A 17,537-nucleotide genomic window follows, 5' to 3' on the forward strand; every position below is an offset into this window, starting at 1 on the left:
ATTTCTGCAAAGTCAACTGAAGTCTTCACTGTGCCCAATGTGAATTTTAATCCTGTTGCTGCGTTTCCGGTTTTGCTGACGTCCTTCATTTCTCCATTTCCCTTTCCAGCTGCCATCCTCCCAGTGCATTCCATGTTCTCCCAGGGGTCATCTGCTCCTGCCCCGTACAAGCCGTGTCGGGGATGGAGGATGCCAAACGGTTTCCACTCGGGGGTGGGGTGGGGATGTTTCCACAGTGAAACACCGCAGTTCGTGGCTGTTCTCAGAGGTGCGCGGACAGTGCTCATTCATACCTTTTGTTCTACGTGTTAATAACCCAGGTTGGCTTTTCTTTTTTTCCCCATTTATTCCTCCCCAGAAAGCCTTGTTGTTCCTTCAGTAACAGTTTTCTTATCAGATGCACATCAATGACAAGTTAATAAATCCCAGCCCAGGCGTTGCTATTGAGAAGGCTTTTGGTACAGCCCGGCTACACCCAGGCGGAATCTTTCTCCCACCCTTTCCCCCTGCGCAGGGAAAGGGAGGGAGGTGAAGTACATAAGCATCCACGATCCCTGTAATACACTCCTTCCAGCACTCATCCGGCCCTCTTTCTTTGATCATAGAGCCTTCCTTGGTGTTGCCTGAAAGCTGTGATTTCCAGAGAGCTACTGAATGAGCGGGTCAGCCACAGACAAAGTGGGGAGGGGAGGGCTAAGGAGGAGAACACTCTGCTTCCTCCAAAAGCAGCACCCAAAGAGAAAATAAGCCAGTGTCGCCGAATGCAGGGAACTGGTTCTCACTTTCACTGTGGGAGGGAGTCTAATTGCTTCAATCTTTTTCTGAAGATATTATAATTTGGCAATAGGCATCCCAATTTAAAAACTACATATCCCTTCTCACAGATATCTATCTATCTATCTATCTATCTATCTATCTATCTATCTATCTATCTATCTATCTATCTGAGTATTCCACGGTTATACATAATTATATGTTTACATAGAAAATACTGAAATAGCCTAAACTTCTACCAACAGGGCATGGATAAAAATAAACGGCACGTCTACAAAATAAAATTCGCATAGTTATTAGAATGCTATAGACTGATACTTAGTGACATGAAAAGATATGTGTGATATATTAACTTGAAAATGGTTTTCTGTTCCTGTGTAGTTTGCTGAGAATGATGGTTTCCAGCTTCACTCATAAGTGGGAGTTGAACGATGAGAACTCATGGATACAGGAAGGGGAACATCACACACCGGGGCCTGTCATGGGGTAGAGGGCTAGGGGAGGGATAGCATTAAGAGTTGTCTCAAAAAAAAGAGAAATACCTAATGTAGATGATGGGTTGATGGGTGCAGCAAACCACTATGGCATGTGTATACCTATGTAACAAACCTGCACATTGTGCACATGTATCCCAGAACTTAAAGTATAATAATAAAAATTTTAGGAGACTGAGGTAGGCAGATCACAAGGTCAGGAGTTCAAGACCAGCCTGGCCAACATGGTGAAAACCCATCTTTACTAAAATACAAAAATTAGTTGGGAGTGGTGGCTCACGCCTGTAATCCCAGCTACTCAGGAGGCTCGGGCAGGAGAATCGCTTGAACCCGGGGGGCAGAGGTTGCAGTGAGCCGAGATCACGCCATTGCACTCCAGCCTGGGCAACAGAGCGAGACTCCGTTTCAAAATAATTAATTAATTAATAATAAAGAAAATGTATGCAGCGTAGAATTTCACTTCTGTAAAAAAATCTGTGTTTGTGCTTACAAAGAATAATTCTGGAAAATGTAAATAAAAGTTTTAATCCTGAGTTTTCTTGAGATACTGGGAATAAGTGACATTTATTTATTTTACATATTTTTATTACACTGGCTTTATTTTTTATTTTATTTTATTTTTTTTGAGACGGAGTCTCGCTCTGTCGCCCAGGCTGGAGTGCAGTGGCCAGATCTCGGCTCACTGCAAGCTCCGCCTCCCGGGTTCATGCCATTCTCCTGCCTCAGCCTCCTGAGTAGCTGGGACTACAGGCGCCCGCCACCGCGCCTGGCTAATTTTTTTGTATTTTTAGTAGAGACGGGGTTTCACCGTGGTCTCGATCTCCTGACCTTGTGATCCGCCCACCTCGGCCTCCCAAAGTGCTGGGGTTACAGGCGTGAGCCACCGCGCCCGGCCTATACTGGCTTTATTTTTAAGGTTAATATTTTATAATCAGATAAACTAGTAATTTTTGAAAGAAACGAAAAAATGGGCCCATACTACCATGCTAAATGAGGTCACAGCAGTAAATCATCCTGTGGGCAGCCGTCAAGTCTCACGGTTGATTCTGACCCTGGGTTTCTCTGTGGGAGAGTGAGGGGAGGGCCCAAGGAGGGCCACAGGACGAAGGGTTTATAATTCTGCTCTCTAAGCTACTAAGTTAGGGGGCAAGTCCCCAGATTTTGGTTCCTCCGGGCTCGACCCCTCAGTGGTACAGAAATGCATCCTTCTAGGGTTTGTTGCAGGTGACACTTTCATGAGTTACAGGCGACACTTTCATTAGAAGCAATGACCACTCTTCAAATTCCACTTTTGAGACCGGCTGTCAGGGGCTGATCGTGAGACCGTCTCCTGCAGTGCAGGTATATTGTCCAGCCCGCTACACTGCCTCACTGCCACTGGCCGGTGCCCCCAAGCCCTTGCTGGTTGGGCACGAGGCTCCATGGGAGTTGGAGAAGCGGGGACCACGCCAAGCCTGTCTGATTCTAACGCTCGCCTCCGGGCACACAGATTCCCCGCGGGCCTCCATTCCTGCCTGACCTTCACTCTAACTACAGCCTGTGTTCTCCTTTCCCCCAAATCTGCCCCTTCTTAATGTCAGCTATTGCCACCACAGGAGGGGAGGGACTGTATGTCATCAGCACCGAATGCCAGGTGGCACCGTGACAGTGTCAGCCGTAAGCAGGAGAAGGCGGGGCAGCGTCACACAGGGGCTGCTTTCCGCCCTGCACATCTCCTACAGGTGCTGCGGCAGCACCCTGGCCGCATCATGAGGGTGGACAGCATTCCGGAGGAGGCAGAGACCCAGCAAGGTGACCAAGGAGAAACACCAAACTGCAGAAGGAGCTGGTGTTGGCATCCAGGGGACCCACTGCCTGGCAAGCAGTCTGCAGAGCCTCCTCTGTGGGGTGGATTCTTGTCACCTTCAGCCACGAAACGCACACCCCGCCCTCCCAGGGCTTTCTGGGCCATCACCCTCCTGTGCCTGGGCTCCTGGAGGACCCCACACAAAGAACATAGTGCCCAGCCACAGCAGGTGCTCAGCAAGGGCTCACGGGAAAACACTGCAGTAGAAAAATTCCTCTTTAAGTCTACTGGCCCCAGCATAAACTTGGCTCTCTTCCTCACAGAGATCAGAGGAACCTCTGGGGGACTCCCTGCCTTTGCCAGTTAACAACCCGATTCCCATACATCTCCCTGACTCTCCATAGATGCTTTGTGCCGCCTGGGAAGCTGCTGAGAAACAGCTTGGATCACATCGAATATGCTGAACTCGGCGGAACAAGGCTTGTCTGCTTGTCAGACTCCATTCTTGGAAACTGAGCACTGCTGGGCAAACTCCCATCGATGGGTGCTCACAAATCCTGCAGGGCATGGCCTCAGGGGCAGTCAGTGCCCTGCACCCCCATCACTCCACCAACTAGGCCTTCCTCATCCTCTCCAGCCTCTCCAGCAGACATCAGCGCAACTACCAACAGCAGGGAGGCAGTGAGTCCACACCAGCCTTCCGACTTCCCGTCTCCCCAGGTGTCATCCCTCTGTGTCCCTGACTGGCCTGGAGGGGCCGGGGCCTCAGCCCTCCCGGGAGCCACCTCCAGCTCTGGGCTCTTGGTCTGGCTCCTTCTGACTTCAGCCAGGACATGCTCTGCCCTATCCCTCATATTGACCGTTTCTGCCTTGTCACTCACTGCCTCCCGCCAAGTGTTTCTCCACGTTTTAATTCATTATTGCCCCCTAAAAAGCCTTTTTAGATTCTTTCTGCCAATGGCCCATCTCTCTCCATGAAATCTTAACAGAGAGATCCACAGTACACCTGTGGTATGTGCTGTGGCTTTTGGGAGGGCCACAAACCACTTTAATGTCTGAGATGATCTCCTCCAAGAATCCATTTTTGTCCCCTTGGGGTGATCATTCCTATGGAGACTGGCTCAACCTGATCCAGGCCTGATCCTAAAGAACCTTCCTATATGGCTGCTGCCCATGCTTTCCCTCCAACTACTACACAGCCTCTCGAAACTTCTGGTACCTCTTCAAAACAACCAAATCAGGCCAGGCATGGTGGCTCATACCTATAAGCCCAGCACTTCGGGAGGCTGAGGTTGGCAGATCACTTGAGGCCAGGAGTTCGAGACCAGCCTGGCCAATATGGAGAAGTCCTGTCTCCACTAAAAATACAAAAATTAGCTGGGCGTGGTGGCTCACGCCTGTAATCCCAACACTTGGAGAGGCCAAGGCAGGTGGATCACCTGAGGTGAGAAGTTTGAGACCAGTCCGGCCAACATGGTGAAACCCTGTCTACTAAAAATACAAAAATTTGCCGGGCATGATGGCGTGCACCTGTAGTCTCAGCTACTCAGGAGGCTGAGGCATGAGAATTGCTTGAAACCGGGAGGCAGAGGTTGCAGTGAGCCGATATCCTGCCATTGCACTCCAGCCTGGGTGACAGAGCGAGACTGTCTCAAAAAACAAACAAACCCATAACCAAATCAGATGATGTTCTGCTGAACTTGCAATCAAGAATTTTCACTTGTTACAGCCCTAAAAGGGTCCCTCCTCCTGGTGGGGGCGGGTATGTGTGCACAGCAGTGAATGGGGGTATGGTTTATTCTTCCTGCTTGGCACGGGATCATAGTTCAAATGCTGACATTTCTTTAGTGGAAACTTTCATATTAGGCCCTAGAAACCAGCAGTCCCAGATTCTTACCGATCAGAAAGAAAACAAATTGCAAAATAATGGCAACAGCTGCAGCTTCATTACATGAAGGAACAGCTACCAAACTTCATGGTCTGATATTTCTAACTGTGAAATTAAAAAAAAAAAGCTTGAAACACCGTGGAAGGCTGACTGCGTGTCTGTTTCAACCCATAGCAACTGCACTCGCTTTGCCCCACTGCGGAAGCGACTTGACTGTTTGGCATTGGGGAGGAATGGGCTTCCTTCTGGGTCAGAGTCAACAGTTTTGCAGAGGGCCAAAGAAGCGAGAGGCTTGTCCGGGCATCGTGCTAATGCCTAGATTTCCACATCAACAACTATGGGTACCCACCATGCACCAGGCAATGTGCTGGTGGGAAGTACATGACAGTGAGTGAGCACAGGGCAGGGATGCGGCTGCCATCACCGGGAGGAAGCTGCGCAGCAGAGACAGGCGCTAAACACACTGATTCACAGTGAGTCTGGAGGAGGAGCGGGGAGAGCCAGGCCATGCAGGACCTTGTGGGACAAAGTAAGGTTGGGGTCTTTAGCTCAAGGGCAGGGGAAACCCCTGAAAGTTTCTGGCATAGGAAGGACACGCTCATTTTTATATTCCAAAAAGACCACTCTGCCATTATAGGGAGCCAAACTGGACGTAGAGACCAGTCGGGGGTCTAGTGGGGAAGATGGGAGCTTGGACTTGGGTGTGAGTTAGAGATCGGGAGAATGCATAGAAGTGAGAAAGGTTTCACAGGTGTGTGAACAAGGCTCGCTGATGGACTGGATACGGGAGATGAGATCCATACGCAGCTGCTTAACTCGCTCTAAATTCCTTCCCAGAGTGCAAAATAAATACACGAGTTCCCTGTTAAAAGGATAGCTCTCTTAAAAAGGCAAGGCAGTAATTTAACAAACTGGGCACCTAATTCTTATCTTACTCATCTCGTGGGTCTATTTTGATTAGTGCATTACTCTACTTGATCTTACCCCAAAGTCAGAAGAATTCACAACATTAAACGAGGAGGTCTGAGAACTGTTTTTAATGAAGATCTAGCCTGAACGATCATCCGAAGTTTCATTAGAGGCCTGCTTAAAAACTCCAACACCCTGTGTTTGATTTCCATTTATGAGGTGGAAACAATTACACTTCAATGTAATTAGGAAGGTTTCCCAGATCATTTGCTTCTGACTGTGGCATTGTGAATAGTTTTCTGAATTGGGTTAATTTGGTCATATGGTTTTCTATGAGTGGATCCACAAAAAGACTTTTTTAATGCATTTAACACACAAGACTGATTTTAAATCTTCCTTAGTTCTTTACTTCCACTCCTTCCTTCATATGTTAAAAATGAAAGGAAGATACTTCCAGGGTGACTAACCATGTCTAATTGTTTGAAAATTGGCAGTTTCAGACCCTTCAATAGGTCCGGCTTTTTAAAAAAGGCCACTATGACTCAACTGATTTTGTTTTCTCACACTTAGGATTTCTATCACTTAGAACCTTATTCACATTTTCAATAAGCCAGATTAGCACTCCTCATTCGTTTGCTCAATAAGCACTGAGTAGGCATCAACTACATGCTTAGCACTGGAGAGACCCAGAAGACCTCAGGGGGCGTACAGCACACAGTACGTCAGTCAATACCTCGAGGACAGCAGGGAAAGAGGTGATGGGGGAGAGACGAGAGTGCATCGGTACAGAGTCGGCACTGTCGAGGCAGCAATGTGGCACTGAGGCATCTCTGGGGACATTGTTGAAGGCACACAGTTTGCTGACAGGTTGACAGAAAGGAGTCAGAGGGTAATGCCAGAGGGGGGCAGGTCTGGATCATGCTAACAAGTTTTCGTTTATGCTGAAGGTCACAAGATGGCCAAGTAGAAGAAGGACATTTTCAGGGCTGTATTTCAGAAATATTCCATAAGGGGCTCACACCTGGAGTGGGGGCATTGGAGAACAGGGTAGAGAGCAGCAAAGCAGGAAAGGGAGTGGCTGACAGGAGGCTGTGAGAACAGTCGTCAAGAAGTGATCGGGGCATGGGCCAGGGGAGAGCACAGACAGGGACGTGTCAAGGACGGGGAGTCACAGGGCACAGCAAACCTGGGCACAGGGAGATGGCATGAGGAGAGAGGGAGATTCTGAGGGGATGCCCAAGGGTCAGGTGGGAGGCGACAGTGGTGGCACTGATGAAACCATAACCGATGTGGGGGCTGGGGAGGAAAAAGTGGCTTTAGCACTGGGACCTGTGAGCCTCTCAGGAGAAGCAGATGAGGAGGCCGTTAGACCAGGGAATTCTGGAGGCTGGAAGGCAGATGTGGGCCTGAGATAAGAGGCTGGTGGTGAATGGAGACGGAAGCAGCTGGAGCCAAGGGCAGGATGAGGACATCCAGATGGCAAGGGTAAGACAAAAAAACAGCGGGTGCAGGACAGCTGGCAGGATGACACCTGCATCCACAGGGCCAGCAGAGGACCATGCACTTCCAGGGGACTGCAGACCAGCGGGGAGGGGTGAGAGCCCCGAGTGAAAGGCACTGTGCCTTGCAGGCGTCTCTGGGGGGAGTGAGCCATTCATGTCAAAGGCAGCAGAGGAAGGAGGCAGACAGGGCTGGAGACAGCCAGTGTTCTTGGTCCTGGGGAGGCTGCTGGAGACCCAGAGGGGCAGCAGCTGAAAAGACCCCTCCCTGCTCCATCACAAGGTCCCCGTGCAGGAGAACAGTGTCCGTCTGTCTGTAAGGATTCTTAGGTATAAAGCATAACACGGGGAGGGGGGCGGAAGGGGAGGCGGGAAAAAAGGAGATTTTTAAAGGACTTGATCATTTACACTAAGCCACAAGGTCTCTTGCCTCTGGTGCCTGAAGTCCTTCTCTGAGCCTCGCCCAGCCACTGAGGGGCACTATGGACTCCCCAAGTTCCACCCATGCCAGGACTCACACTAGAGACTGAAGTTTCCTGGCTCAAACACAGGACATGGGAATAACAAGTGATTGTGATATTCATGTGATTATTTTCTTATCCAACCATTTTTACCCTCAGTCATTAAATCCTTTATATCTAGTGGCATCCGCTACTTTTCTCAAAGATTCTCTAGCAATCTTTGACATCTAGCAATAAAGAACACGTCTATTTCATTTTTCAGAGGGCAACCATCACAATTAGTTCTATGGTCTAATTAATTTCATAGCCATGGAGATTTAGTCTGAGAGATGGGAAATACCGCGGGGCTTTTGTGGAAGGACAGGTACCAGGGTCGGAGAATATCCTGAGAACACCTCCCAAGCTGCACCATTATTACTGAGTGGCAGACGAAGCAAAGGCTTCAGATTTGAGACAGATACATCGTATAGATCCTTAGGATGATGAGAATTCCAAGCAGGCAACTTTATCTTTGAAATCCACTTTTAGTGGCCCATCCAAATCCCTGCTGACCAGTCTGAAATTGACTTTGAGGATTAATCCAGCCTGAGTAATAGCGTGGGGGCAAAGCAGATGGAATGGTAGAAAAACCTGAGCATGCCACGCTGAGCCCCACAAGACAAATGTCGCCATGACAACAGAACCATAAAACAGAGAGAAAAACCAATGGCCCTTCCAGCATCATCCACTCCTGGTGATGTATTTACATTGCTAAGTCAACAATCGCACTATTTTTTTAAGTACCTAAATTCTAAAACCGAGGTACAAATGAAACATTCACATTTGCTTTGGATTAGAAGAGGTGCCGGCTCAGGCCCCCAAGGCCTCTTGGAATTTCTGTAACTTTGCTGGAAGAGAGAAATGGTTGTAATTGGAGTGTGGCTTCCTGGCATGACAAGAAGGTGCTGCTGCAATGAGATGAAAATCAACACCTGCAGCTCCTGCTGGTTGTTTCCGATTGTCCAGCAAAGTTGTGTTACAACCTGTCAAGAAGAAAGTGCCCCTTGAAAGCTAAAGAAGAGTTCCCAGGGTTACCCACACGTACCTGTCCAAAGTTTTCTTCATCTATGCAGAACATGAGGTCCAGCTCAGTAGGGTCATTCTCCAGGATCCATTTCAAAGAGTTGTAATATTCACTATCCTACAGAATGACACAGGAGTGAAAATTCAGCATTTTTTCCCCCGAAATACAAACTTGTTTGACTTCTTTAAATAATTACATTCTAATGTAATTCTGTGCAGGATGCTCAAGAAATACGTCACTAATGCAATGTTTCCTGCTCCACCTAAACCAAACCTTCCTCTTTAATTTGAAATATAAACAAACCAACTACTTTAGTTGTAATGGGCTTGCAGTTAAATCCTGTCCTTGGTGATGCACAGTGGAAGGTATCTACTCTGGATGATGCATGGAGCTGCTGTATTGGTCTACAAAATTTAACATACAGACATCAGTGTACTTTCTTTTTTTCTTTTTTTTGAGATGGAGTTTCGCTCTTGTCACCCAGGCTGGAGTGCAATGGCGTGACCTTGGCTCACTGCAACCTTTGCCTCCTGGGTTCCACTGATTCTCCCGCCTTAGCCTCCTGAGTAGCTAGGATTATGGACGTGTGCCACCACACCTGGTTAATTTTTGTATTTTTAGTAGAGATGGGGGTTTGGCCACGTTGGCCAGGCTGGTCAATATACTTTCTATCATTTTAGAGTGAAAATACCATGGCTGTAATTCCAGCACTTTGGGAAGCCAAGGTGGGAGGATCACTTGAGTCCAGGAGTTAAAGAGACCAGCCTGGGCAACATAGTGAGACCCTGTCTTTATAAAAAATAAATAAAGTTTTTAAAAAGACTGAAAATATCTGAGGAAAATAGGAAGGATAAAGAATGTTCTAGGCTGGGCTTGGTGGCTCATGCCTATAATCCTGTAATCCTTGGCTTTGGGAGGCTGAGGCAGGAGGAGGGCTTGAGGCTTGGAGTTCAAGACCAGCCTAAGCAACATAGCAAGACGCCATGTCTACAAAAAAATAAAAAATTAGCTAGGGATGGTGGTGTTTGCCTGTGGTCCTAGCTACTTGGGAGGCTGAGACAGGAGGATTGCTTGTGCCAGGAGATGGAGGCTGCAGTGAACTATGGTTGTGCCACTGCACTCCAGCCTGGCAAACAGAATAAGATTCCATCTCCAAAAAAATAAATAAGTAAAATAATGTTCCAACTAAGAAACACCAATAGTTTTAAGTTATCCTCTTTCCTGCACTTTGATCACTCTCCAGGTTAATGTCAGCAAAAAGGGTGGCCGCTCTGGTTTCAGAATCCAGAGGAGCAGTCACAGGCCTAAGCGCCTGTCCCTGGTCCCTCCACGGTCTCTCCTGCTGGGGACACGACGGGCTGTGAAGAGGGTAAAAATAATACATGCACTGTATTTTAGGCACTAACTGTCAGCATGTATAAAATTAGACATTAAGAGAAATTGCTATGCTCTTCATCACTGTATGATGAAGCAGCAGAAAGCACAAATACAAGGTGAAAATGGAGACTGGAATCACAGGTGTGCACCCAACCCACCATGACTGGCAAACCAGCGGCGGATTCAAGGGCACTGCTGGCCTCTTCCTCTCCTTTCATACGAGGAGGAACAGAAACACTGAGTCAGCACTGGTCAGGGCCGAGGACACAGCTCATCTACCCAACCATGCCCAAGATATAGCTGGTATCACAGCCAGGTGACGTCATGCAGGGGCTTTTTAACTCAAGTGAGCAAACACGAATGTGCTGCAAATGCCCCAAATGGACAAACACGCTTCCCAGTGGCCCATGTGTGTGCTGGTGTGTGGGCAAACACGCATACACTCTGGAGGTAGATGTGGGGTATAGGTACATTAAAAGAAAAAGAGAAGCGGAAGTATATTATAAGAAGAACATCAATTTTTGTTTTGTAGAAAATCCTGGCCGGGCGTGGTGGCTCATGCCTGTAACCCAGCACTTTGGGAGAATGAGGCAGGAGGATCACGAGGTCAGGAGATCGAGACCATCCTGGCCAACATGGTGAAACCTTGTCTCTACTAAAGTACAAAAAAAAAAAAAAAAAAAAAAAATTAGCCGGGCATGGTGGCATGTGCCTGTAATCCCAGCTACTTGAGGGGCTGAGGCAGGGGAATCGCTTGAACCCGGGAGGCGGAGGTTGCAGTGAGCCAAGATCGCGCCATTGTACTCCAGCCTGGGCGACAGAGCAAGACTTCGTCTCAAAAAAAAAAAAAAAATCCTTCCAACTCTAAAATGGTCTAGGTAAAATTAATGTTAAATGCAACATGAAAACCCAAATCACTACTTGGAGAACGTCTCGAGTGTTCACTTGTCTGAGCTGTGGCGTCACTCATCCATGTCTAGGATGTCTGCCTGATATTCTTCCTATTGTTTTGACCTTTGCCTCTACCATTTTTATGAGGTCAGGAAACAGAGGGAGAGTGGATGAAGCTCTAAACATTCAGTAGCAGCAGTTTTTATGGGAAACACAGGCTACCATAGATCTTCAGCTGTCTCTTGGATTTAGTAAGTTCACACGAGTCCTGTGCCGGGTAAGCAGAGGCAACTGGGATTTGGATGTATCCACCCTAGGTACCATGGTCCCAGGAAATGTGAACAATAATATTTACTTATTACAAGAATTAGACGGATCAATGAACTTTTCAAGCAATTAAATGTCTCCTGTTGTTCACATGGCATGCAACACCCATAGAAGTGGCTGAGACTACAAACATGGCTCTCCAATACCTTCCCATAAGACACAAGTGCCTGGTGATGGCCAGTGTGTGACCTGCATTTACTCACCACAGATTCCATGTCATTCAGGGTTATCTGCTTTCCCAACATCATCTTGTAAAATGGTCTAATGAAGAAACCTAAAATACGGTAAACACTGGGTTTAATTTCAGGTCTTTGATACTGCTACGTTATCAGAGCATGAAAGAAAAGATTAACTGGCTTTCAATGTAAATGAGAAACCAGGATGGAGTAACCAACGGCCTTCTGCAGTATTGCACAAGTGAGGCGGCGAGATCGGGGGAGAGTGGCAAGAGGAGGGCGGCTGCGCTGAGAGAGATGGCGCAGCAGAGTGGGGCCAGAAAGGCCTCTGGAAGGTGACAGATGAACTTCAAGGTCAAGCAGAGTCCACAGTGCAAATCAGGCATAGGAACTGGGGAAGAAAAGGGTACACTAAGCAGAGCCACAAGCCTGGGGACTCGCCAGCAGTTTGCCAGGGCAGGTAGACAGGCCAGAGGAGGGGCCGGCAGTGCACAGCCCACATGGGGTGCTGGAGAGTTGGGGTGCTCTCTGAGGGCAGTGGTGAGTCAATGAAAGACCAGGTGAAATTCCATCGGTCTTTTGTTATCATTGCTCGGGCAGCGATGGGGAGAAAGCACAGGAAGGGGACAGGTTGGAAATGGGGGAGGCCACGGAGAGGGCCTGTGTAACCTCCCGGGGAGGGACGGCAGAGGCCTCAGGTAGGCAACAGCAGCGAGGTCGACCTCCCCCCATGCAGGCATCCTGCAGGGGCCTCCATTTGACCTGATCTAAAGGCATCACACGCCTCCTCAAAGGGGGCCCTGACCACACCAGACCTGGCACCCCAGGCTCCTGCTTCTGCTCCTTTATCCGCCCACCAGGCACCAACCCTCTGCAGCGCAGGCCAACTCTCCCCGGCTCAGCGTGGCCCCATAAAGGCTCCAACAGACTCCAGTGTCTGGGGAAGTAAAAGCATGAAGCCGACCAGGGGGCGCAGTGGACAGATGTGCAGAATGAGCCCTGCCGACAGGGACATTCCCATCTGTGGGAAATTTGAAGACACTGCTGACTAGGCCCATCTATGTGCACGTGGACTCTTAAATGTGCAATTCCAGGTTTATATCGTGATCACTCTCATGGGGGTCACTTTAGCCAGCTCCTAGAGACCCTGGTTCTTGCTTCTGCCCATCTCCTTCCACAGAGCCTGGACTCTGGGCCAGTCCTCACTCATCTGAAATGATCCCAGCCTCTGAATGCTCAAATGCTACCCCACCTCCGAGGTGTAGCTCTTCCTGGGAAAGATTCCCCGAGCCGCCGGCCAAGTCACTTTCTCTTCTGAGGACTCAATGTGTTCCCTTCTGCTCGGACACTATCACTGTGATTCTTCTGGTTTTGTTCTCATCTCTTTTCCCCCCACTAAAATATAGGCTGACTAAGGTCAGGATCATATCTTGTGCTTCTCTAATACCCCCTGTTATAGAGAGTATTAAAGACGCTGTAGCAACTAACAGCATCTTCTCACTTGCATATGGTGACTAAACTGACCTTCTGAGAAAGTTAGAGTGAATTTGAGCAGGCTGAAATAATCTGTGGCAAGACTACAAAGCTGGAAATTAAAATATATTCACACTATACATACATGGAAAGAGTATGTGGTTTAGTTTCCTTCTAGAGGAAAAAAAGTGTTTACTGTCACCCTCCCACTAAATAAAGCATTACAATCAGAGCACCAATATCAGCTACCAATTAACAGTAAAAACATATTCATGGGAAAAGTACAGAGGGTATACAAATTATTTATTAGAATAGCTAGGGCTCCATAAATGCAATGAACACAGTTCCCTTGGAAATATCTTTCTTGTAAGTTATTGCAATGTTAATCTCAAATTCTACTCTCCCTCTTCCCATCCTCAACCACTCTACCTCCAAGCTCTTAAAAAATATTTCTGATGCTTTTTCCTTACTGATGATTTCTGTAGTGTTTTCTTAAGGACGCTATTTTGAATTGGCCAAATCTTTTAGAAGTCTCCAAGCCTATAGATAATGCCAGGTAGAGGGTTTGACTTCTAACTTTCAAGGTACCTTGAAATTCTTCCATGATTTACATGCTTTAAATAAGAATGAAATTATTTTGTGTTATTTGTTTCAGGGTTAACGTCTTAGCTGAGTGGTAACATTATTTTGAAATTATTTAGTCCCTTCAAATTAAAAAAATAATTTGGGGACAAATGCAATAATCACACAATATTAGATGGATGAGATCATTTTAATTAACTTTTCAATTAGTTTTTCCATCTGTTATCAAATCTTGCTTTCAGTAAAGTTATTCCAGAAAACATACAAATGTATAAATACATAATGTTCTGTGCTTTACAATGAAGTTAAAAAAAAAAACTTTTGTTTTTAACTGTGTGTAGACATTATGTCTTCAGTGCCCAAAATAAGCTACCAGAGAAAAGCACATCCATTATGGGCGAAACATAAAAATACTTTATGAGTAAACCAGTGAAGCTTTTGCTTAAAAACTCATGATGCAAAAGATAAGTCACCTACCAGCAAACCACAAGCGGCACTGACCTATTTTTATTACTTCAAGACTTACCATCTAAGAGCTTTCCATGAAATACGGCCAGACCAGCAACTCTTCCAATAAAAGTGAAGTAGGACAAATGATCTTCATTACAGAGGCCTGAATTAGGGTTGATCTGAAGAGTGTAGTTGTCCCTTTTGAGGAGAAAGAGAAGAAAAGACCAATCACACTTTCAAATGCAAGATTTTGCATATTTCTTTGCCACCTGTCACTCAATTTCTACAGTGTCCTTGCAAGCATTCTGTACCTAGTGGGAAAAGGTGTGGGCTAGAGGACCTGACTTACCACCTGCTCAACCATGACCCACCATGGAAGCTGATGCATGTGTACTCTAAAGTCAATTAAACCATAAGAAACTGCTGATGTTTGACTGTTTCTGATCCACAAAGTGTCTATTTCATATGGTTCAGCCAAATATCTTGGGGAGATAAGAAACTCCACATAATAAAGGGGCTGTGCAGGCATTCCCAATGATGTGGGTACTTTAGGTCGTGTCTGTGATAAAGGAAGGTTAATTCCTTCCAGAGGCTTTTGGCTTGGCCATAAGATGTCTGCTATGGGCCCAACCCTTGGTCTGTCTTCTGACCACTACTCTGCTCTGAAAAGGCCTCAAGGGGATTAGGAACAGGATATGGCTCTCTCAATGATGCAAACCTGCAAGTGTTTAGATTTGTCCAAATGACCTTGCTTGGTTCACAATTATGTGGATCAGTGGTTTTCAAACTGGGGTCACAGACAGTTTCCTCCAGGGGGGTATCTTTGAAAATGTGGAGGAGAGGTAAAGATCTTGTCTCTCCCCACCCTGCCCTCCACCTTCAGTAGTTGGATAAATTGTCCATAGTGGGCTTTCTCATGGGACTCAGTAATAACAACAACAGACCAATTGGGCAATTCTTGGCTAGAGCAACTGAGAAGAATGCACTGAGGTTGCCTTCCAAATGAGCCCCCAGGAGATTGGTACCACGTGGGAGATGTGGGAGAACCCACGTCCCCTTAGGGCCCAGGGTTAAAGTGATGATAAATACCCTTCAGCAAGGTCAATGACTATTCTACTGAGGGCTTGGGTCCAGCCTAACCCTTGGAGGATTCAGAAGAAGGAATGGCTGGCCTGGAAGTAGCCGATCTTTGGTTGCTCAGAAAGCAATTTAGTCTGCCTCAGTTTCCAAGCCTGGCAATGATGAAATCCTAATGCAAGGGGAAACCTGATTCTTTCCTCACAGGAGCAGGGCATGGTCCTAGGTCCTCAAAGTCCTTACAATTTGCCTTTACCCAGAGACCTCGGAAACAACTCTTGTTCAAAAAACACCTTTTTGTTTTTGAATTCTAACACTGACAAGTCCTCCTTTTGAACACTGCAAATGAAAATCGCCTCCTATTCCTTACCACAATTATCCACGTTTTCAATTTCAACTCCATGAACCCATTAGATAAGAAAAAAAAAATCAATGTTAGATGTTCACAGAGTACACTATTTCACCAGGTAGAGTCAGAACCTGTTCTAGACTTGCAAGGGGCTGTGGGGTGAGGAGAGAATAAACTCAACAGACTTACTGCATCTTGAACTGGTGAGCTGCTTATTCTTTCATTCTGTTTAAATTCATACAACTGTCTCAGTGGGGGACACACTCTGGGTGTGGCCATATACTTACGTGGCAGAGTACTCAAAGAGGCCGTAGTAGGGGTTGAACATCTCTTTGGACAGTAAGAAGAACCATTCTCTGGCCACACCCCCGTAGTCAAGACCTTTCTCTGATTCAAACTCAATCCACAGTCTAGCTTTTAGGACATCTGGTCTTTTCACGGACATAATTCTCCGATATGACTCTTCAAATATGTTATTTCTGTGAAGTTTCATTTCAAACCTATTGGGGATATCAGCCTACACAAAAGACAAAAGAAAACACACACAGTAAATACACGTTTTGTTTTCTAATAAAAACAACAACCAAGGGTAGGAAAGTTGGCAGTCCTCAAAGAAACGGGCAGTGACAAATGGTTCCAATTGAGAGTCTCTCCTTCAGGGGTTTTCCCTTGCAGACAGAAAGCCTCGCTGTGTCACGATGGACACACGGCATCCGCTAGCGATGCTCAGGAAAGTCAGAAACTCTGCTGCGAAGGAGAACAGCCTCCTCACCCCCTTTAATAAACAACTGTGGGCACTCCTCCAGCATATGGCAACTGAAAGGCAGTCAACTGTACCTGTTGCTTCTCTCAAGAGACTTTAGCCCAGGTAATCAAAACCTGTAATAATCCCCACCTGGCCAGGCTGGGGCCATGCTCAACTCTGGCAGGGCCGCGAGGTGGTAGATATAATCCACGGTGCCTCAAGTCCATTTTGCAGCCATGGGGAGCGGGACCCTGATTATGCCAAGTGTGGGGAAAGCAGCCCAAAGCATGGTTCGCTGACGTGAAAACAACAAAACACTTGACCAACGCTGCGGCAGCTGCCTCCTGCAAAGAGGCAATCCAGGCTTGGTCTGGCTGTAAGAATGAAACTGCAGAGATGGTTTCCGGGTAGCAGACACTGCTATGTGAGAGTCAGAGAGCCTGGGTGATGACCACAAAGTCATTATCATTACCAGGGGACGTGACTCACAAAGAAAATTGTGGAATTTTTAGTATTCATCTGAGTTTTGAAGGCAAATAATCATTTCAATAGTAGTTATCCATGAGCTCTTGAATCAGGACTTTGGAACAGAGACCAAAACTCCTAAATGAGATCAGAGATTGTGCCCCATCCAGAGACGTCCTGGGCAGGAGGAACCGGCTGAGGGGAGGAGGCAGGGAGAAATGGCAACAGAGCCCAGGCCACCGGAGGGGGTCTGAGCTGCAGCTGATTCTCTCCCCTCCCTAGAGGTGTAACCATAGTGATGGAGAAAACCAAAGAGAAAACTGCTAAGGAGGAATTGGAAAGTAAAACAGAAGATGCAATGTTGAACAATTTGGGGGTGGTGCGTCATTAGAAAATCTAATGTTATAATTTAAAACACTGCCCATAAAAATTTTTAGAGTTTCTAGGTTTGAAACTGCCAGGGATAATTATAAGCAGAAAATTACATTTGCACCTAGTACTGCCAATTACTGTAATTAAATATAACTTTATATTATAAATATTGTAGCTGAAACTAAGCTTTTGCATTTGCAAGGAAGGACCTGAACATTTTTCTAACTGGGATCCAGGTTTATTAAATATGATAACTGTGCATAACTGAATGGGTTTCCCCAGATTTTGCGACTAGGGTTCTGAATTATTTCATATCCCATAAAAATCGTTCCTGTCTTTTTATGTATTACATACGAAATTACCCTTCAGGTGATTTGAT

At 46.7% G+C, this 17,537-nt stretch overlaps 1 protein-coding gene across 19 annotated transcripts in view; it reads right to left on the reverse strand.

The window, feature by feature from the left end:
• NEDD4L (NEDD4 like E3 ubiquitin protein ligase) overlaps window positions 1-17,537 on the reverse strand; it is a 369,323-nt gene that overhangs the window by 15,155 nt on the left and 336,631 nt on the right. For all 19 annotated transcript variants that reach the window (XM_050768042.1, XM_050768039.1, XM_050768035.1 and 16 more), the window contains 4 exons: window positions 15,864-16,093; window positions 14,227-14,348; window positions 11,673-11,743; window positions 8,896-8,991 (listed from right to left, as the gene is read on the reverse strand). In XM_050768042.1, the coding sequence (XP_050623999.1) occupies window positions 8,896-8,991; window positions 11,673-11,743; window positions 14,227-14,348; window positions 15,864-16,093 (519 nt within the window). The remainder of the gene's footprint in view (window positions 1-8,895; window positions 8,992-11,672; window positions 11,744-14,226; window positions 14,349-15,863; window positions 16,094-17,537) is intronic.

This window comes from Macaca thibetana, chromosome 18, assembly GCF_024542745.1.
Source record: "Macaca thibetana thibetana isolate TM-01 chromosome 18, ASM2454274v1, whole genome shotgun sequence".
NCBI classification, from domain to species: domain Eukaryota; kingdom Metazoa; phylum Chordata; class Mammalia; order Primates; family Cercopithecidae; genus Macaca; species Macaca thibetana.